General features: G+C 44.2%; 1 protein-coding gene and 1 long non-coding RNA gene across 13 annotated transcripts in view; one reads left to right on the top strand and one right to left on the bottom strand.

Annotated features, from left to right (window-relative positions):
- Positions 1 to 1158: 1158 nt before the first annotated feature.
- Positions 1159 to 10052, bottom strand: LOC121071409. The gene is made up of 3 exons (XR_005820573.1): positions 9824 to 10052; positions 2662 to 2666; positions 1159 to 1168 (listed from the first exon to the last, which is right to left on the bottom strand). It is a non-coding gene; the product is annotated as an uncharacterized LOC121071409 (long non-coding RNA).
- A 190-nt stretch (positions 10053 to 10242) lies between these two features.
- MARK3 (microtubule affinity regulating kinase 3) overlaps positions 10243 to 22825 on the top strand; it is a 64071-nt gene continuing 51488 nt past the window's right edge. For 2 of the 12 annotated variants that reach the window (XM_040559656.1, XM_040559655.1), the window contains exons 1-2: positions 10243 to 10828; positions 18668 to 18706. In XM_040559656.1, the coding sequence (XP_040415590.1) occupies positions 10778 to 10828; positions 18668 to 18706 (90 nt within the window). In that variant the 5' untranslated portion in view covers positions 10243 to 10777. The remainder of the gene's footprint in view (positions 10829 to 18667; positions 18707 to 22825) is intronic. The other 10 variants (XM_040559660.1, XM_040559659.1, XM_040559661.1 and 7 more) reach the window with 8 other exon arrangements.

The following is a 22825-nucleotide window of genomic DNA, read 5'->3' as shown; positions in this document are numbered from 1 at the left end:
TTCCAAAGTCCTGCCCCAGTCTGCACTGCGTCTTCCCATGGAGGATGTGGGAACCTGGAGGACACATGGGGCCACAGGACACGGCGGCATATGGCGCACCGCACACACGCAGCAAATGTATGGAAAGAGCACGTTTTCTCTGCCTTGGAACAAATATTTTGAAGTTTAGTTTAAGCTCCCTTCTTCTCTACCAAAGGGCTTACAGCCCAGGTCCTTGAACGTCCTCCAAACGTCCCCTCTCTTCTCACTGCAGTTGGACCTCGGCCCCAGGTGAGCTCAGGCTTGGTCTCAGGTGGTTGCAGCTGATGCCTCAGTCCTTCAGCAACATCTCCTGGGGCCAAGTGCCCTGGCAGGTCATCTGAAGGTTGCTGAGGCAGTTAGTACTAGAAAATAAGAACTCAAAGGTAAAACGTCCAGGATCATACCCAATGTAGAACCTCTCGGTTCACCCTTCCTTATAAGAGGAGTGAAGTTACCCAAAAGGAAAATCTTCCCAGGATTAGTGTCTGGGTGTTTTTCCATCCACCAGCTCTTTCCCCGTTCCTCAGGCCCGTGTGCTTTTCCAGTCTGTCAGATCTTCCCCTGTGTCCCGCAGGTTCCTTCCCTCCCTGCTCTCCCCCAGCCAGTCCCTGTGCCGCTGAAGCTGTGCTGCTGTGCTGCTCCCGGCCTGCGGCGAGCACCACGCGGGGCAGGCGATGCCCATCGCCCACCTTGGCTGGAACCCTTCCACCTGCTATTGTAGATGCACAAAAGTGCTTTCAATGGGAGTTGTTTGAAAAATCAGAACAAACATTTGCTGAATCTTCAGAAATCTGCAAGTCCTTTTCATTCTGCTGACTTCCAGAGAGAGAAATCTCTCCTTTGTTCAGAAAGTCTTACAAAAGGCTTATATGAAAAATTACGGGTGGCTCTTCTTCATGGGTGTTTTGGTTCTCTCTTCTTCCTTTTTTCCACCTTGCTACTGAAAAAAGAAAGGTAACTATAAAAGGTTTCTAAAGCATTATGTCATACCTCTGAATTTCTCACCAACATTACTTCCCTTTTCAAAATCAGCTTGAAAAATCTGAAACTGTTATGAAAGTTTTTAGAAAAATTTAAAAGGATGACTCCTTGACATCCAGGTGGCTCAAGCTACAGTAGGCACAGAAGAAAGTCAAACCAGAACCAACTGAAAATACGAAAACTCGTTTATAGGCAGAGAATGTTACTGGGAAAAACATTAAGGGTGTTAATAGTCATATTAACGCCGTGTGCAGCATCTCCTATAAACGGGTAGGGGAACGTTGCTGTTGGCAGCCTTGGGCAATGCTGGGAAGCATTTACGGGCTCAACGGGATCCTATACTTGTAAGGGTAAGTCCTGCCGGCAAGACTCATTGCTCTGTTGTAGAGAGGTGATGGAGAAGGTAGGTGGCAAAGGGTACATAAAGGCACCCCCATAACAGCCCTTGTGGGACACAGGGAGCCCTCGGCTGGCTGCAGCACCCCGGGGCTCCCCAACCTTGCCCCCAGCAGCCTGTTGCTGCTCCTGCGGGACAGGGGTTTTTATGAATGGTGAAAGGAGACTTCAGTCAAGAAAGTCCCAGGGGAAGCACCAGGCTAAAACAGGGAAGGGCAAAGGTGGAGGGAAGGAAAGCAATGAATGGTAATTAACACAATATGTTTGTGAGTGCGTTTGCCCGTAAATCATGTGATTCTGTAGAAGGAAAACCGATACAAGATGTATAGAAAATGAGAAAACTCCTCGGCTCTACGCCACAGGGTGAATTTTCTCCTCAGGGAATACCTGCAGCATGCACAGACTTCACTGCCAAAAGGAACGACTCATTTATTAGGTTTATATAGCGCCAGGCACTTCGAGCAAGTCATACAGAGCCATGTGATTCATGCAAACCGCAGAGCGAATCCTGAGACAGTGTCATCAGTGAAGAAAAGCTAAGCTGCGACTGGCACTCCTGGCCAGGAATAAGCAGGGTCTCTGCCCTGACTGTCTGGGGATGACGACGTCCCAGGGCTCCAAACCCAGAGCTCGCCAGGCTCACGGCAGTGGCGGCAGCGAGGAATGCAGCCATCGTCAGCACCGTCCGACACGAGACCACAGTGCTTGAGTTGATTATTTGTGTTTGTTTCAACCGGGACAGTCCTAATTTTCAATTGCCGCTTTTTATTTCAATAATCGGAAAGCACTCCTTCTAATTCATTTTCCTCTTTTCTTCTGTGCATCTTGAAAACAGCACTGTGCTCAGATGATAAAACATCCTCTTGCTCTCCAAAAGTGTTTTTATGTTCTTGTGTGATGTGAATTCTAATCAGGACTGTGGCAACAGCATTAATCTGATATTTTTCCAATTCCATTTGAAGCTGTTGACCTCCTATCAGATATTTTCAAATCAGCAGCTCATCTTTTCCTATGAAACAAGCCCAAATATAATATGTATTTCTCACCTCCTTGATGCTCTGAAACTAAAAAAAAAAAAAAAAAGTGATGAGGTTACTACACATCTACTGTAACAGCAGGGTTGTTTCATCGTTCATTGTTTCGTGGGTCGCTGTCAGCATTTGACGAGAAGGGAAGGCAAAAGGTGGTTTAGTACTGGAAGAGCAAAGGTGCTGAGAAGCTGGGACCGTACACAAAGAAGCTGGGACCGTACACAAAATCCACCTGTGCTGTGCAGCCCTCTAGCTGGTCTGCTACAAATCCTTTTTTAAAACTCATCTGTGCACTTAAAAAAGACGTTTTGTAGTCTTGGTGCTATATCATGATACAGAAACCCAAGATAAACAGGCAAAGTAAATCTTCCTAAGATTTTGTAAGGGTTGTTCACGACTGTAACATTAATTCATCGTTCAGAAAACCTTCCCTTCAGTGGAATACATAATGTGCCTGGCTTTGTCAGGTGATTATTGAGGATGTATCCCCAAAACACCAACGCAGCGCTGCAGCTGTGTGCGGTCACCAATAACTTTCTGGACACCAGGGAAGCTCCAAAGGAAAGTAATTGTTGTGGAAGTTTATGAAGAAGGTAGATGTAAGTATTTATAGGCCTGTCTCCCTGACACGAGTCCCAGCAGTACAATGGAATGACTCACATGGATCCCGATTAACAAAGAGGGAAATATAATTAATGCCAATCAACAGGATTTTATGGGAAGGGACCCTTTCAAACTGACTTGTTATCTTTTACTGAGCAGATTGCAAGATTGAGTGATAAAGTTAACGAAGCTGATGGAAAAAAAAAAACAACTTCGACTTCTTTAAGGCCCTTGACTTGTGGCAGCAGAACACGTTGAGTGAGAAAGCATAACGATGGGAACGCCGTGTGGCACGTACCCAACACCTAACTGATCACCTTACACCACCGCCGTGATGCTCCTGGAGGGGCATTGGGGGCACCACAGGTGGCAGACACTGCTCTCTGCTCGGCTCAGCATCCTCCCCAGCCAGGTTTTGAACCCTCTGTCCTTGCACCCCTTCCCTTTGCTCAACCCCTGCCACCAGCTGGCATTCCTCCGAGTTATTTTCCCCTCAGCCCTTCCCCACCCCAGGATGCTGGTGTGTTGAGTGAACATTCAATGTGGCAATTACTTATGAAACCATTTTTTTATTGGCAGAAAAAATGCCATATGGTGCTGTAACCCAGCACAGCTGATTCTTGGTCAGCACCAATTCACATTCTTATCAAGGTTCTTGATCTGCACCAATTCATGAGTTTATCAAAGACCATAAAGGAACAGAAAGGATTACTGATAAGCCTTGCAGATGACCACAAGATGGAGAGAAGAGGAAATTAAAAGATGTGTCACTGGGGCAAAGTAAAACAGTTTGAAAAACTGTGTTCAGGTGAGCAATACACATTTGAGTATGACCAACATTTAAAATCACGCTTGTAGGAAAAATAAAGCACACTTCGAAGGCAGGAGACTCCGTGTGTGTTGAGGGGAAGGGTCAGAGATACTGAAAGGGCATGTGAGTCACGGCCAAACATATGTTTCCAGAGTTCAGTTACTGTATCCGAAAGGGCTAAATGGGTTCTTTGACTGGGGCATCAGCAAAATAAGTTATATCACGTCTGTATTTGGGCTTTGTGTTATTACAGCTGGAATACCATGTTCATGTCTGGTATCCACAGCACAGACGGACTGATAAGGTGGAGACGAATCAGTGAAAGCATGCATGCTAATGCTTACAAAACTGAATAGGGTGAATTTTGGTGACAGACCTCAGGATTTAAATCTCTTCAGTTTCTTAAAGAGATGGCTATGGGGTGAGCCCAGTCCTGGTTGGGAGTGAACGTCTGATCATCCAAGAGACAAATGTAGGAGAGATCCAGCAGCTGGAAGCTGCCGTTAGGTATATTCCAAGCAGAAGCAAACATTTCTAAAGGTGAGGGTGTACAACAACAGGAACAGTTTTCCCAGATTGCTCATGGCTTCCTTGCCCCTGGCAATATGCAAATGAAGATGAAAGATTTTTTTTTTCCCTGAAAGATAAGATCTAAATCAAATGCAAGTTACTTCAGGGAAATCCAGAGAGGGACTTCAGGGCTTGGTTCTGCCAAAGCTTTGCAGATAGCTCGAGCAAGAACCTGAGACTTCATCCAGGTCACCTTCAGAGACCACTGCGCTCAGCCCAAGTTCCTACCTCAAAGCATACTGTCGCATAAACAGTCTGGACTTACAGGTGGGTGTGCTTGTGCACTTAACTCTGTGCAGACACACTTAGAGGTCTCTGGAGAAGTGTGTAATTAGCAGAGATGGCAGCTGAGAGGCTCCCGGACCATTAATTCGCATGAAGGTGCGTGTGGTTATCACAGGCGCGAGCTGCTGGTTGGATGCCCGATGCTCTGGGCTGGAGACAGAGAAGGAAGCTGTGCCTAACATCTTCTTGGCAAGTCTCTCCTGGCAAAAACAGCTCTTGGGGCTTATGGTGGGCCCTGGGAATTTCAGCTGAGCTGCATACTTTCCATTAGCCTGTCGACAATTTTAGATGTTCCTTTTCGAACAAGCGTGGGCAATACCATTTTTAGATAACCTGTGTCCAGAAAGCCTGGAATTTATCTCACTGCTACCAAACAATTGCTTCCCACTAAAACTCAGGCAGACCAATTATTAATTTGCACTTGAAAACATTACATGTACTAGAGTCATCTATTCTTTTCCCATCATTGTGAATGGAGTCTTTGATTCAGTACTAACCACACAGGAAACGGTGTAGGAGGAACAGTAACATGCCTGACTCAGATCGCAAGGCATCCGAAAGGATTTATGTTTAAGATGCAGCTCTGTTGGGGTCATGCACTAGTAGGAATAGAAGAGGGTTGTTATAAAACACCTATTTTAGCTTCATAGAGTCAAGTTCAGAGCATGATTGCCAACTGATTCCTTGTCCTTGTGTTTCCTTTGTAACCTGCAAGGCATCAGGTTTATGGAAAGCTAAGGAGATATTTTTTTTTCTCTCACTTTTTTCAACACTGACCTTGTGCCAACCTGCCAGAACAGGCAGGAAATAGTGCAGTTCATGCACTTGACAGTGATCCCATCGTGAAAGTTCACACCTTGGGTACCATGCCGTATGGCTCTGCAGGCAAAGCTTGGCCTGGCAGGTAAGGAATTACATGGAGCTTGTGATCCAGGAACCACCACTGCTTGCTCCTGTTTCCTCATATTCGCAGCCCGGTGCCTGATCTCTCTGATATCTGAGGTACGCAGAGCAATTGTGCTGCCCCAGCCGTTCTGCTGTCCCCAGGGACTCAGTCTTCCCCTGTATGGAAAGGCAAGCTCGGAAGTCAAAACTGCATGGAAGAAGTCTAAGGAAGAAGTCAATACACAAAATCTCAACCCACCTTTCATCTCTCTTTATCTGCTGGTGTGACAGTGTGGACATGAAGGTGAGGAGGCAAATCTTTTCTCTTTCCATTGTTTTCTCTGCTGTCAAAAATACATTTCACCCTGGCCTTGCAGTGGGCTGCACTTGGGCCTCATTATAATTGAGTGTGGACTATTGATTGAGGTTGTGGACACTAATCAGTGCTTTTCTATCAATAGCTTTGTCACCACCATTTTCAAAATCACACGTTTCTCCTTCCTATTATAAAACACTGTTAAGATTTTCTTTGGAAGTTACAATTTTGAAAACACATACAAATAATGCTTTTAGCTTTAAAGGCAACTCTGATAATGAAGCAGTCCTGAAAATCATCCGCTACATGGAATAATCTTAGAATTTCTAAGAAACAAACAAATAAACAAACAAACAAGGCATCAGAATAAGAATGCATAGTACCGGCTACATTCCTGTGGCTTTTAAAATGTGTTTTTTAAAGGCTTGAAGAAACACCAAAAAGTCACATCAGATTAATAATTGTCAGTCTAAACTGGTATTTTTGTATAACCAAAAATGATTTAACATTTCGGAAAATTCCCAGGTGGTGTATATTGTCACAGCCGCAGTGCAGGACAAGGCAGCTACAACAATTACATTAGCTGATTTTCTACTTGCCTCCACCAGCTGATGTCTTTCAGTCCCCAGCCTCTAAAGTGAGGTGAGGGGAATATAAATATCTCAGTCAGTTCTGCATATGCAATCGCTTTTCCAGAATTAACACTGAAAAAAAAAACCATACATTTGAATACATTTAAATAAATCCTTGCATTTTGTCCAGCAGTTGTAATCAATTCCATCATTTTTGCTCTGATCACAATGTTAAAGTAAGGATCTACTATGTACATGCAGTGTAGTATTGAGAGATTCTTTGTGACTAGCAGTGACTTTTAATGTTCAGAAGGAAAAAAAATCTAAATGCTTCCACATAATGATGTTGTTTTGTATCATATTGTTTTCTTTTGTTTTCCATGTGTGGCGATAGCCAAAAAAAGTGACATAAAATGGCACCTTAACTAGCAAAGCTGCTTCCTGTGTGTCTTTGAGTCATATTCTCCAACTTTACTGACAAAAACAAGTTTTTACAACTGTTAGCATGATAGAGTCACTACAGCTCAAAGCAAAAGTTGCAGCCTATTCTGGGTAATATATAATATACAAGCATTGTCATCTAAGTCCCACTTACAAAACCACTGTCACTATCACTAGCACAAGAACCAGAAAAAACAATTTATTAGATCTCTTTCTGAGCTTTCTGAATGTTTAGATAGGAAAAAAAAATCACTTTTTGATTTGTGAATATTTATGGGCAACAAAAAAATAGGAATCCCATGCAATCTTATTATTATTATTTTTTTACTATATCCAAATTTCTAAGAAATTAATACACTTTGAAATGAACTCATCTGTCTAAACATGAGAGGCAGAATATAGCAACAATGAAATAAAAACTAAAGTAGCTGTTATGTAATTTGTCATTTCCTGTGCAGGTTTTGCTACATGGGAAAACCAACACTAATCAATGTTGCCATTTATTGGCCATAAAACAGCAAAATGAGCTGCTGTTATTTTTGTGGTCTCAAGCATTTTCTTCGAAAGTTCTTACTTCAAAATCACTTTGCCAGTCGGAAACATGACCCTGAAAGAAACAAACGTTCCTTCCCCCTCAGCCTCTCTTCCCTCACCACCCCCTCCACAGCCCCTTTTTATTTGGACAGTGAGCGTTAAATGTGGGCTCTACCGAATACAACAGCAAAACTCCTATTGCATCGATGGGTCTAGGACTTTCACCTAACTCTCCAGAATTATACAGCATAAAATCTGATCTGTGTCCATGGAATGGCAACACAAGTAGATACAGCACCATACTTTAATGTCTCTTAGTTTATGTTTGTATGTACAAACAGCTCCAGTGAATTCAGTTCACACTCTGAAAATCACTCCCAGGCTTTGCTGCTTGCAGTTCAGCATTCCCATGCTAGCTGCAGTTCCCAAAAATGCAGGATGAGAGCATTCATCTGGTTAACAAACAAAGTAAATCTCTGCCTATTTTTACCTTTTTCTGACTCTGCCATAAGTCAATTACCATTTTTTTTACAAACAAATTCTAGAGAACACATTCTACTGGCAACCGAAAAGAAAGCGATGAAGAAGCAGCCCTGTGGCAAACACGGAGAGTCAGGAGATCTGGATACTTTTCCTGGCTTTGCTTCAGGCTTTGTGCCTGACCTTGGCACACCAGATAGAGGCAACTCCCTCTCCGTTCCCAGCGCAAAGGGTCCTGCCTGCTGCGGAAGGAGAGCGGCTCCACCATGGATGTGTACAAGCCGAGTATATATGCACACAGACGTACAGATGTGCATATGTATGATCACAGATCGTTTGCACAAGAGGTAAGTATTCTTCAAATTACCCCAAATTCCTGTCACTGACACAGAGCAAGGAGTTAACTTAGCTTGGGAGCAAGCAAGGAAGATACGACTCTGTGTAAATCCTGAGTTTCTCCTTCCTCAGTTGAGGTGGTGTGGAGTTTTCTGGTCCTGATGATAGAGAAACAGGCATGCAACTTATTTATCGGGTAGTGTTCAAGGGCTATATTTCCTTGCTAGTGTCTCTAAAAGTGAGGAAAATATTACCTACATCATAGGATGGATTTCAAGGCCAAGCTGGTAAATATTTATAAGAGGCATAAAGTTTGTCAGAAAAACTATGCTTTAGAAAGACAAAATGTTATCACTACACTGCCAGATCTCCAGAGATGCCAAGTTTCTACAAATCCCACCCAATCCAGCATTTTTTTCTGCAGTTTTTTCCTGCCTTTTCTCCAGAAAAAAAAAAAAAAAAAAGAAAGAAAAAAAATAGATGTTGTTTCTAAATGAGCTATACACTGAATACACAAAAGTTACTTTCTTTTCTCGTTTTTTATTCATAATTGTACCTTCTCATAACATGCTCTTTCTTCCTTGTAAACTTGGAAATGACAGTGCAGAGTAACTGCTGGGCAGATGAAGCATGTTTAGATAGCACAGGCTTCCACCCTCCTCCAGCCAACGAGCCATTAAACCCGCAGTATTTCTCTGGAGCCTGTCTGCACCAGGTTAGATCCGCTAACACCAGACGCAAGCCTTCCCCGCGTGTGAGCTCCCTTCTTTATCACACTTGTGCACACCCTCTTTGGGGCCGGCAGTGATCAACAACAAGGATAGGCTTTGGCAGTTGGAGGCTTGAGGACCAAATCTTGGCCGTGCTGTTTGCTCTGAGCACCGTGATAGAGCGGATGAGTTTCCAGAAGGAGAGCGGTCCTGGGTGTGATCAGCAGGGCCCGTCCCCACGTCCCTTGGCCAGGCAAGGACTCGCTCCTCAGGGAGGTGTTATGGTCCTTCACGCTGCACACCTCTCCCTCACGCACTGCCTCTCCTTCTGCCCTGCTCCTCACAGAATCACAGCATGGCCAAGGTTGGAAGGGACCTCTGGAGCTCATCCAGTCCAACCTCCCTGCCGAGCAGGATCACCTAGAGCACACTGCACAGGGTGGCATCCAGGTGGGTTGTGAATATCTCCAGAGCAGGAGACTCACACAGGAGAGAGACAAAACCTCTGGGCAACCTGTCCCAGTGCTCTGTCACCTCACAGTACAGAAGTGCCCCTCAGATGCCTTACGACCGGACGAGGGGGAATGGGCTAAAGTTGCGCCAGGGGAGGTTTAGGTTGGGTATTAGGAAGACCTGCTTTACTGAAAGGGCTGTTAGGCATTGGAATGGGCTGCCCAGGGAAGTGGTCGAGTCACCATCCCTGGAGGTCTTTAAAAGACGTTTAGATGTAGAGCTTAGTGATATGGTTTAGTGGAGGACTTGTTAGTGTTAGGTCAGAGGTTGGACTAGGTGATCTTGGAGGTCTCTTCCAACCTAGATGATTCTGCGATTCTGTGATATTGAGCCAGGACCTCCTGTTTGTGCCCGCTGCCTCTCGTCCTGTGGCTGGGCACAACTGAAGTGAGACGGACCCCATCCTTTTGACACCCCCCCCTCAGATGTTTTTATACACGAACGAGGTCTCCCCTCAGCGCTCCCTTCCCCACCCCAAACACCCCATCTCCCTCATCCCAAGGGGACGGGCTGGGATGGCGATGGCCGCCCGGGGAGGGGCAGGACCCGTCCCCCCGCGCCGGCACAGCACCGCACCGCCCCGCCCCGCTCCCTGCCGGCCGGGGGAGCCCCGGCTGCCGCCGGCCCCGCTCCGCCCCGCCGCGGCGCGGCCCCTAGCAACACGCCGCCGGCGCCGGCCTCCCCGCGGCGGCCGGGCGCGGGGCGGGCCCTTCCGGTTCATGTCGGAGCTGGGCTCGGCGCGGAGGAAGCCGGGCGGCCATCTTGGCTCGGCGGGGAGCGGCGGGGGGCAGGCAGGGAGAGGCGGGCAGGGAGGGAGGCAGGCGGGCAGGGAGAGGCGGGCACCCACCGCCCGTCCGCGGGGCGTTGAGGCTGGGCCGGCATGCGAGCGGCGGCCGCGCGGTGAAGAGGGGCTGCGGGGGGGCGGAGGGTGGGGAAGGAGGAGGAGAAGGGGACCCCCCCCGGCTTGCTCGGGAGCCCCCCGGCCGCCGTTTCCCCAGCGAGCCGCTGCCTCGCCTCGCCTCGTTCTTCCCGTCCCGTCCCCTCCCCGGCGCCCCATGAGGCGCCGCCGCTGAGTCCCGCGGAGCCCGGCCCGGCCGTCGGATGAGCCCGGGGGAGGCGGAGGAGGGGATCCCGGGGGGGATCTAGCTCGGCCGCCGCCACGCCGCCCCCCGGTCCTTCATGCTGGCTGCCCGCGACCACCGGCTCCCAGCAGCAGCAGCAGCAGCAGAAGCCCGGCCCGGCCCCAGTGCTTGTGCGCCGCCCCGGCAGCGCTGCCGCCCGAGCCCAGGAAAATGTCCACTCGGACCCCGCTGCCCACGGTGAACGAGCGCGACACCGAGAACGTGAGTGCCCGGGGCAGCGCCCCGCCGGCCCCGCTTCGTTCCGGGGAGGTCGCTGAGGGGGGTGGCAGGGAGGGGGGGAGCCCGGCCGGTGCCCAGGGCAGCCCCGCGGACCTGCGGTAGGCAGCTGGCAGCCCCTCGGTTTGGGTAGGGTGGGCTGGGTGACCTACATAATGGGCCTCGTCCCTGCTTCGTCTGCAGGGCTCTCAGTGGGAATGACGCCGGTCGGCTCGTTGTCACCTGTTCGGGTGGCATTAAAAGGTGCCTTTTATCGAAATCAGCTCCCTAACCAGGGAGCCTTCCCCCCCCCTTTTAAATTTATTTTCGTAGACAAAGATAAGGTGTAGGAATCACCATTTGTTTACCAGGCTGAGCCAAACGCTGTATTAACAATCACACAGGTCGCATGCTAAAAAGGAGGGGGGTTGGAATAGTTGTACCGCATGAGCAGACAGCCAAAAATGAAGCCCAGTGGGAGCCTCCCTTTCTGCACACAGAACCGTGTGGCTCCTGTGCTAAAACTCCCTCGATCCAGTACGTCCTAGCTAACCGTTTATCCCTTTATTGCTTGGGGAAAATGTAATTGCCTCTGCAGAAGGGAGTTGTCAGTCACCGTGGTCGAAAACGAGTTGATCGGTGAACTTGGTGGTTAGCTTTCTGTAAAGGCTGTCTGGTATTTTTTACAAGTCAGATGCTTAACTTGACTGGGGGGAGGGATTTTTGTGAGGTCCTGTGTATGTTTTTGTCTGACATAAAAAGTGTGAACGTTGGTTAAAGATCAGGAAAAACTGCTGGATTGCTCAGACCATAAATAGTCCAAGGAAAGTGATGGTAGCCCCATTGTTTAAAACAAGACCAGACAAAGCGTTGGAAAACATGCTGCATGGAACAATTACTGCATTACGAAGGATTTGGATTTTATTGACATAATAGACACTTCTAACTTCTGTGATCTTTATTTGTTTTAGCACTAGATTCAACCTGCAGGCTAAGGGCTGCATTGAACAAAAAGCCAGCTAAGCATTTTTGGTTGTAAAATCTCAATGAGCTTCCTGCCTTGTGGAAGAAAATAATTAAAGTACTATGTGGCTCTTCCTATGCCATGGGGAGAGGTGATGCAGCATACTTCAGAAAATACTTTACAGAGTTTATTCAGATAATTATTTTAGTCTAGAAGCAAACCTGGCTGAGGTTTTCAGGCTCCACGTAAATGCATGAAGGCCACCCAGTAAATCATTTTAAAAACTGTTCAGATCAGGTTCTCCAGCGTAGTTAGCTCTGACTGCACTACAGGTAACTCAGTGGTAGAAAGGCTTAGCATGTGCTTGAGGAAATACATGGCTCATGAGCTGTGTGTGCTCCCACTTGAAGTTAGGTTTTACATATCCTCCACTTAAGGCACCTTGTTCGCACTTCAGAATATTGGTCTAGCACTTCTCTTTGGTAATCTCCATAATTTAACATACAGGGATTTTCTTGCTTGCAGATGAATCGCCTTAGGTTTTGATTAAGGCATATCTTTCAACTGCAGTAATTTGGATTGCTGGCCACAGGAATACCTGTAGGTATTGATATTGACAGAGAGTGATTAATCTGAGTAATTGCCAGATCTGTTGAATAAACGCCATGGTACAGTGCTGTATCCCTCAGAAAGCAGGCTCTCCTGTTTTGACCATCAGCTATCTACAAATTCACCAAAATGTAGCCTGTCCTGCCTTGTTTACATTGAAATCCACACTTAGTCTGTCTGAATTACTGGTACAGCTGGAAATGGATACAAAATTACCCCAGCTCTATTTTTTTTTTTAAATACAAAATGTAACACTCTTGATGCTTCCAGTAATTGTTCCACCCCAGAGGTTGATGTGCTCTGTTGGCAGGTAAATTGAGCCCTTGATACTCTCTCACTTGAGAAGTTAGTTAATGCTCCTACGGCTCTTTGAAGCTCAGGTGGGAAGAGGCTTATGAAGTGCCAAAGTATTCAGCCAGCCTTTGGGCCGTGGTCAGGGAGCCCCTGAACGCCTTCTCGCTGTTTGGAAGGTTACAGCTGCTGACAAAGCCTTGGCTGGTGTTGAATCTGATTCAAGTGTACTGATCATAGTTTATCCATGCCTATACTTGCAGCTTTGAAAATGAAGTTAGCCTCCAGAATGATGGTGAACATAAATTATCGTTGCCTATGCTTGCACTTAACCACGTTCAGCAGTTGGCAGTTCCTGTGAAGTAGTCATGGTCTAATTGTCAGTACTTTTATTTTTTTTTTTCTTTTAAAGCAGTGTATACCACTTCTTATCGAGACGCTTCATGCATATGCTGCTGAAGTGGAAATACTGTCACAGTGACTTGCCCCAAAAGCAGCTATCAAGCCATTAGTGCCTTTGAGATTAAAGAATTTGGCTACGAGTCACCTGGTTTTGAGAGGAAAGGCATCCCAGATGATCTGTGATCATAGGAACTTCACACTTGGACAGTTGGAAGCTGGCTGTTTGCCTGCAAATGAGCTGGCTCCTCACCACAAAGGTGGAACAACTCCTCGCTGGTGTTGTCGCTTCCAGCAATGGCTGCCAGCAGCTTAGGGGACAGAAGCGAAGGAGAGGATCAGATCTTCTCTGTCATCTGCAGAATTACATCGTGCATGTAGGAGAAGCAACAGAAGCAGCAGAGACCTCCTTTGTCCAAAACCAGGAGTGAAGGTAGATACAGAAGAAGGACCTTTAGGTGACAGAAGAGTGAGTAAACCTGTTTTACTAGTGATGAGGAAAAGAGGAGATTGATGGAAGAGGAAGGAGTTTGGAAACACAATGAAAACGAAGATAGATGGTGGAAAACAAAAGATAAGAGGAGGCACAGAGGAACGTATGTATGGCAGGATGGAGGACAACCAGTGACAAAGAAATAGGAGCAGGAGGAACGAGGTTTTGGACCATAGGACAAATATTCATTAAAGAAAAAGTCCAGGAGTGGCAAGGTGATAGAGAACTGTAGATAGAAAGAATGAAAGACAAGTGGTGTGGAGGTTGGTTTATTTTTTATTTTTTAAGAGCATGAAATAAAAAAGAAAAAACGTAGGCTAAAGAGTTTAATTTTAATTTGTGTTCATTGCACAGCTGTTTTTCTGGGAGGGGAAAGGTAACTGCTTTGAATGTTAGTTCTAGACCAATCTGAATTGAAAATGTAAGTAATTTGAGTAAAAGCGAGACTGAAATACTCTTATCTCCGTGACTGTGCCTAATGTGAAAAATTTGCTATTGAAGAATGCCAGTGTGATGGCAACTGTGCTTGTACACGCCCATACAAAAGGATTCTGTGCACTGAAAGTATCTCAATTTTTTTATTTAAAAAAATAGTGAAGATTAGATTCAAAAATTTACTTTTAAGATACTGCAAAGGTTAGCATTACCTCTTGATTTATTACCAATTAGATATGAAATGCATTAGAACACTTGCAGACGGTACACAAGCTTGCATTATTCTATATATTATTTATCAGACTTCTCCTATTACAAATAGATCTGTAATCAGAATGTTTTCTTCCGTAAGTGATTTTTTTTTTTTTTTGTAAGAAGGGGGTGAGGAAGTGTGCCTGTGGCCAAGAGTTGTGGTAGACTTTCTTCTACAGAGACAGCTACCTTGTCTCTTATTTTCCACCAGTTATAAAAGTTCTGTTTTGAATTAAATTAAGTGAAGGTGACAAGATAACTAGAATTAAAATGTTTTAGGAATTAATCTGGGATGTATTTTTTTCTATTTTTATTGTCTATATTTTCTTTTTAACATTTTCAGAGAGCAGGAAATGGTTTTTGTGCCTTTCTTAGTGCCTGCGATACCTGATAGGCTCAGTGCTGCGGTGGTTGTACTCAAAAAATACCTGGTCAGGTGGTGTGATACTGCACTTCACTGACTGCTAGCATTTTCACGTCTTGAAGGGGGATGGTTCGTTCTTCAGCTCTGCTAAACAATCTGTGCTGTATCATTTAATCATTCAGTTTCACTGTCAGCTTGACCAGTGTAAGGCTGCTGCAGGAATCAGTCTTGGCTGCCTCTTCCCACCTGTGGTTTGTGTTGGCAGTAATTATCATGTAGCTGTACAACAGGTCTGGTCAGCTCTGCGATCTGACTAAAACTAATCCTCCAAAAAAAGTGGTTTTACCCCCATTCCGTGTGGCTGCAAATGCTGACACAAAAGAGAAGATGGGATTTTCCAGTTCAGGTGGGAAAGGCCAGAAACATTATTTGGGTTTTGTTTGCTTTAAGTCAATCATAGTACAGCACCTAAAGGCTAAGATAACTTAAAATAGGGGTTTTAAAAAGAGATGACTGCAGTGGTGCGCCTTTCACAATTTGTGTTCGTGTCTTTCTGGGAACTAACTTATTTTTTTTTAAATGTTATTTCAATAGCTAAGAAAACTAAGCTATGGAACCTTACCCCAGAAGGAGCTCAGACTTGGTGTTCCTATGTTTTATCAGCACCGCTCAATGTGACTCACGTTTTGACCTTAGAAGAAGCGGTCTGCACAACAGAATACAACTACAGAAATTACTGAACGAAAATAAACAAGAGGAAATATGGTTTTTAGTACACGAAACTTGGTAGACTTCTTTCTAGGCTTCCTTACCAAATCGCTTAATATCCTTTACCTGCCCGATTCTCTATTTTAATTCTAGTTGAGAAACGCTCCTGTTGATGTAAGCAGACAGTTCCCATGAGCTGCACATCTCAGGTGACTTAAGCCTAAGGAATTTTAAGAGTAGAGGCATTTGTCTTTCTAGATCGCCATTTCATCTGATACAGAAGTAGCATGTGTCTGCAACTTCCTCTTCTCAGTCAAGTAATGCTGCCTCGTGGGTGTCAGCCAGATCAAAAATGGAGGTCACCTTTTTTTTTTTTGGCTTGTGGCCTGTCCAGGTTGGCTCCACTTAATGCGGAGATCACCTGCCCCTAAAAATCGTCAGAGTATGTGTGGGGAGCAGGTGCCTACTGCTGTTAAAAGATAGACCTGAAAGGTATTGAGTATGCCTGTGATAACACTGCAGTGAGCCTCCCAGATTCAGCCCTTAGGTATCTAACAGTTCTTGGCCCGTACAGCAGCAGCTTGTTGAGCTCTGTGTGTGTGTATACATATAAACAAAAATTAACTTTCAAATGAAATTTGTTCCTGCAGGGATAAAGCCTAAACAAAGTTTTCTATCTGCAAGCTCAATGTGGTCTTTGAAAACCAACCGTGAGGTTTTTTTTTTTGTTGTTTAGCATGTAATTACTGACAATGATGATTCTGGAAACAACTTAGTTGGCAGTATTGTTGATGAAGGATAGAATATGGTTGGCTCTTCAGCTATTATTCCCCAGGCTGATGTCAATAAATATCCGTTTTAATCAGCAGTAAAGAAACTTTGGCTTGAAAGATATGGTAAATGTCAGATCTTGATAATGTGAAGCAACAAAAGAGCTTTTAGAAAGCTTTTCAAACCAGCCCCAGACTTATCTTTTTGACTGTATAAGCAGGATTTCTTCACTGTTGTGTGGTTCAGCACTAATCACAGAAGTGCAAATTCCCTCTTTCATACGCTGCATAGGGTATGAACCGAACAATATCGAATGCATCAACGCAGCATGTGGCAGGGAGAGGCGCAAAGGACTCCGCACGTCGGCGAAGGGAGCGTCTTGCCTTTTCCAGAGGCTGTTAGCACTCATCCACCGGCCCTGTCCCTGCATGGTCTGTAGGGTCAGCTCTGTCTCTTAGCCCTTCATGCGGGTTTTGGGACCATACAAGCTGAACGCAAGCCTCTCCTTAGTAGCATTGCCTCTGTAAAGCAGCAGTCTCTTGTACAGCAGTCCCTGCTGTCAGCCTCCGCCAGGCTGCCCCGTGCAGGGAGGTGGATTGGTGTGCTCGGCTGGGTTTGTAGCTGCCTGGTCCTGACACATTTCTCCCTTTTTTTTCCCTCTTTCTTTCCTTTCCCCCTCCCCCCATGCAGGGAATTGGGAATGTGTGCCAAGAGGTATGGTCTGTGTGTGGTAAAGATTGTATTTACTCTTCAGGTTCTCCCTTTAAGCTGGTTGTTTGACAAATATGACCCAATTAAAGCGGCCGCTCATTTTCATGAAGTGTCATACCAGTTAAATAAACGAGGACAACGGGCTGAGAACTGTGCAGTGAATCCTTCCCCTTCTGACAATGGAAGCATCCAAATTAGCGTTTTCTCTCCTTTACCAGCTCTAATGCATTCACAGAAGGTCTGTTTATCTCTCTTGCTGAGTTCTGACCCTCTCGATTGTTCCACTTGATCCCAGCAACCGAAATGGTTATCACTTCAGTGAAGAAATCTGCCTTTGTAGATCGGTAACTGGAGTGCCACGTTGGGTAGTATTTTCCTTTGTAAGACAGCATTTAAAATTTCATGAGATGGAAGCCATGACTGTTCCTCCTTAAGACTGATTATGTAGCAAGCCAGTTTAAAAGCTGTCTTGTAATGATATGTGCTGGAACCAAAGAATTGGTTACACAAACATAAGTAGACAAAATCCACCTCTGTTGGTGTCCTGCTTTATGCTCTGGTCAATGGTAGGAGGGAAGTAAAAAACAGGATGAGCATAAAATATCCTTACCTAGTTATCTTTCTACTACATTATTTTCCTGTATTTCCTATCTTCTATAATATTTTAAAATAAATCATGATTTAAGGATTCCCTTAGCAGTGATTTGTATTTAGACAATTGTGGCTAAACGTTTGCTGTGAACCCTCTTAGTGGTTACTAGAAATTCAAGTCTTTGTTTTGACTTTCCAGTAGCATTCCTTCGTAAGCAGTTGCAGGATGCCTTACTGTGCTTTTTCATGGTTATATCTGCACAATAAGACACTCCCTCTGTGAATATTTTTAGGGCTAACCTCTTTTCTCTTACACTGAGTAGTACTCAGCAGTCTGTATGTTCTTAAATATTTTAGTGATAAATGCAGAGTAAAATACAGTACACTATTAGGATGGGCTGCAGTGAAATTAGTCTTCAAATATTTAATTTAAAATATCTTGGTGTTTTAAAAACCTGTGATTTATGTCCTGATATGTTTTTCTATAAATGAGTGCTATGAAAGGTGTGGGGGGTGAGAAATTCCCATGTATTTATATGTTGTGTCCAAGTTCAGGTAATGAAGAGATGTACTCTGTTTCAAATGTTCATCATGTCCTGGAGTGTTTAGATTATTAACACTGTAAGGGATAGGCTTTAAAAGTATTTTTTTTTTTCTTAGTATAAGTAAAAATGCTGAATGCGACGAGACTATCATGGTTCTTGCTAGTCTGACAGCTCTCCAGGAAATTCTATAATAGCATTTCACAGCATTTCATACAAATGTGGTAACAGCTAAGGTAATGAACATTCCTAGAGATTTCGGTAAGATTAATTTTTCATAGTTCAGTGGGTTGATCAGAAAGTAATTTTCATTATTGTGTACTGCTTTAAAAATATTGATGCTATTTGTCCTCCCTGATTTAGAAAGAACGCTTCCTATTTACTATCAATAAACATGGATTTTTGCATGTCTCGGCCATTCTAATTTCTTAATGTTTTTCAGCTCTTCACATGGATATCAGAGGGTCTCTTCCAGGTGTTTTCTCAGCTGTTGGCACCACCTTAAATATTAGAAGAACTTTGACACTAGTCATCCCCTGTCCTGTGTTTCTAATGCTCTGGATGTTAAGAAACCTCTAAACGTGCAGTTACTGGATAAAGCTAACACCTGCCAAAGAGATCTCAGTTACCAGCACCTTCATACCTCATTCGCTTTTTACTTTCTTTTCTTTTCTTTTTCTTTCTCTTCATGCTAATCATTATCTGGCTATGAAAGGATGTCGGCTCATCATTGGGGGAAGGCTTTTGCGAAAAGGTGGGTTTTGTGTTGTGTTCCAAATATAGTTGGTCTTAGGCTCAGCCCCTCCCTCGCAGTAAGGTCTCTCACGAGTGGAGATGTTTTACTTCATTTCCGAGTCCTTCAGGGTTGAGTAATACAGGGTGGGGTTGGGGTGGGGGGGATGGGGGAGAATGCGTGTTTCTGAGAGAGGTTATTTCATTGGCTTGAAGTTTTCTAGCTTTTTTTTTTTTTTTTGATGACCCTCCTACTATGTGCAAAAAAAAAAAGTCTTTGAAGTCTTTAAAAGATTTTAAAATTGAACATGATGCATACCAAGATACAGAAGAACATGCTGTCTTGCTGTGAATGGAATTCAGAAGACTTTTCTTTTTTTTTTTTTTTTTTAAAAAAAAAGTGACGCTGGCTAGCCCAGGGCCACACAATGTATGCAGTTTCCTCGCTTCATCTGCAGCATAGTAGTCTCTCCTGCATTGACTATTGCATGAAGAGAGGTATTTTGGGAATCCCTCAGGCACGGTGTCACAAGTGTTATGCTTACAATGAATGCACATCCAAGAGATGCCGCTCATCTACCACAACGTATAAAAATGTATTACAAATAAAAACATGCTTGTTTTAAAGTTAGGCTTTTAAGAAAAAAACCCTTTCTCGTTCAAGGCTATAGCCGTATGAATGTGGACCAGGGAAAAAAGTACGAGGCTGAGCAGAATCTAGGCATTGGTGGGTTGAGGGAGGCAAAATCTGCAGCATTGAGGGTCTGCTTAAGAAAAGACAAATGACCTGCATCTCGATGAAGAGAGCAGAGGATGCTATTGCTATTTCTTTAGGGCGAGGTAGGAACTGTTAATCTGTGGTGGCGGTTTTGCTGCCTCAAAGTAGCTGCTGAGGAAGCTACCCTGGGAAGTAGCCAAGTACAGCCAAATGCTGTACAAGCCAGTGCCTGACTTGAACGTTTCCTGGACCATCTATATTTGTACTTTTTGCCTACACCATTTAAGTTTTCTTCCCATCTACCTACCGTGGCTTCTCAAAAATGATTTGGGTGGGAGCAGCACTTTTGCTGGGTTTTGAGTTTATGCCTTTTAGTACCGTATGCTACCAAGCCCTCTTCTTCCTTCATTTCCATAAGTTAAAAAAAATAAATAAAAATCCATGTTGAAACTTGGAGGCTGTTTTCTGCAGTTTTTAGGAAGTTTGTGTTCTGTTCAACGTAATGATTCTGTATTTGACAGAGGAAGGACTTGCTGATGGATTTACTTATGTGAAGTGAAATAAAAGTCCAAATTAGATATTCCTGTAAATGGACAGATTTCTACAGAGCTGAACGCAGCTATGAGCAAGTCAGTTGGAGAGAACTGAACTGCTTAGGAACACACAGCTTGATATTCAAAAAACACAGCTGAAAAAGGTCATATTCTTGAAAAGAAATAATCAGAGTTGGGGTGGAAATGCAAACCTCCATACAAGGAGATTGTGTTAAATTTATCAACACTAGTCCAAATAAGCTCACAGCTGTTAATTCTTCCCTTTAAGTGCAAAGCTAGAAAGCATGAAAAAAATGATAGGACACAAGAATTCATTCCTCAACAGAGGACAGTGAAGCTCTCTAGATGTGTTAATTAGCATGTTTTGCTACATAGAGTATGTTAGTGTAGGAATATGTTAGTGTAGGAAAATTCTGTGATGCCTTTTACCATGTGTATTGTTTATGCAGGGTAGAACATGAATAAGATCAGTCCTGAATAGTCTCTGCACAGATTTCCTGGTTGGGAATACGTTGTACCCGCTGCCCATGTCTGAACTGCACCATAAGGTAGCTCAGGTCTGACAGTTGTTAGTTCAAGCACAAGACAGCACACACACAGATACTGTATTTTAGTTTTTGTGTGGTTTAAAAGCTGCTTTCTTGTTGAATCCACATGCTGGGGAGCTTAAGCTAGTAAGTAGTAAGCCCTGCGTGGAGGTAGGCTGGCTCTTGCTAAAGGCAGTGTGCGTGCCTGTACTGCGTGGCCAGGTGTGGAAGGGCTCTTACCTGAGCAGTTCTGCTGAACTTCCCTTTCTAAGGCAGGTTATCAGCTCAATGTAGTGCCGTGTAAAGCAGTACGGCTGTATTCCTGGGGTGATGTACTTGCAAAAAGTGAGCCTTCCTCTAATATATCCAAGAAATATCCTCATGGCCATGTACAGGACATCGTGCTACATGATTGCTGGGGGTAGCAACGTAGGAAGACGTTCACATCCAGCATCAGCAGTTGCTGCTTTTTTTTCTAGCTGGTCTGAATAACTCGACACTTGAAGGTACCAAAGGAGTTGACAGAGAAGTTGTCTGCATTGTCTGTTGCAAGGTTTGTTAGAAGTCACAGTTCAGGGAAGCGCAGAGGCTTGGCGCTCATTTGCCACTGCATGTAGGGATGAAGAGGATGGCCTGAGCAACTAGCGCCAGCCTGGCATTAATGGCATGCAGAACAGTGACGTTGTTGGTACAGGATTTCACTGGCTTCAGTAGTTCCTTCAGCTAGGCAGTTGGTCTTGTCGATCCTCTCCTTGAGAATGCTCGATTGGTAAGCACTTACCCAGTTGTCGTAGGTCTCGAGATAGTATTGAAAACAAGGAATTGTTATCAAGCACTTGCATTTCTACTGGATCTTGTTATGGATGCGCTTTTTGTTCCTGTGCCTTTTATCAGTGGTTTGGAAGAAATGCATACTGCTGCTCAAAAAACTAGGATAGAGATTGCTAGAATATTAAATAGGGCAGGATGGGCCGATCACCAGGAGCACATCATAAGCTGCATGTAAGGAAGCTCTGTATTTCACTACAGCCCAATGTAAGATCATTCCTGGTTTCTCACGTGTATGAAAGTTGTGCTAAGGGACTGGGAAGCAATAACTCTTTTTAAGAGTTGGGGTTAGTTTGGGGTGATCAGATACAGATACCCTTCAGCAGAGCGTTGAACAGAAGATGTAATCTGTGTTTAATCCTCTTGCGACTGCTGTCGGTTTGGCTCGTCCAAGTTCTAGCACAAATCCTACAAAAAGATGTTGGGAAAATTAGAAAGGGTTCTGAAAAGAACTACAAGAAATGTTTCCTAGTTGTTAATAATTCTTACAGCAGTCTGTTTAGGGAGTTCAGTATATATATACATATATATATATATATATATATCTTATTAAAGTGAAGGGGTCTTGTGACCAGAGTAATTAAGTGCTATATTGGAAGTAGAAATCTGGTAACAATGTAGTAATGAGGCCATAAGGAGAAGCTAAAGCCATGTTGATACTAAAACATTATATGCACCACAGTTTTTGTTCTCTTTTTTAATAGTAACTATTGAAACAATTTTCCAGGAGTTGCCATAGCCTTCCTATCCATAGTATTTCTTAAATGAAATGAATGTCTTTTTAAAAATAATTTGATCACAGCTGTTGCACTCAAATTAACAAACCAAGGAACTTAAGATGCCAGAGTGTATGGTCACAAGGTTACATCAGGTTATTAAATATTGTGAACTTGCCAAGTGTCATGCAAGCGTGTATTTTTTTCCCTTGTGCTGTACCATGGTTGTTAGCTCTTCAGTTATGATCTCTCATCCCTTTGCTGCACTGATTTTTCAGACTGAGTGCTGCTGTATGCCATAGTTTTGGCTGTCCCTGTTGGGTTTCAGCAAGAGCAGCAGTAGGTAGGAGAGCTACAGCTAGCACAGAAAGGAGTTGGAAGGATAGGTGACTGGATGGCGCCCTTTGGGGCTGAAATAAGCACCATGGGAAGTGTTAGAAAGAACAGAAGGAAGTGCGGGACACATGGAGGGAACACTGTGCTGCTGAGTGTGATACAGGCCTCATGGAAAGGGAGAAAGCTATTGCAGTGTTTGGGAAATAAAAGGAAAGGCTACAGTACAATACAGAAAGCATACTTAGTCATATAGAAAATGTCGGTTTTGTTTAAGAAACAGGACAGCGTGCTTAGACAACTTGAGAGGAAAAAACACCTCTAAATGCTGTTGTTGAACATTCTTTTCTTGTAGGCTAATGTATCTGCTCTATTTTTTTCTTGAATTCCCAAAGTTGTAGAAAAGACATGGAACAAAATATACTTTGTTCTGCCAGTGGATAACAAGATAGATATCTCCAATAC

The sequence above is a fragment of the Cygnus olor genome, chromosome 5 (genome assembly GCF_009769625.2).
Source record: "Cygnus olor isolate bCygOlo1 chromosome 5, bCygOlo1.pri.v2, whole genome shotgun sequence".
In the NCBI taxonomy this organism is placed as follows: Eukaryota; Metazoa; Chordata; class Aves; order Anseriformes; family Anatidae; genus Cygnus; species Cygnus olor.
The sequence above is the reverse complement of the archived record's forward strand: the minus strand, read 5'-3'. Positions and strand labels throughout refer to the sequence as shown.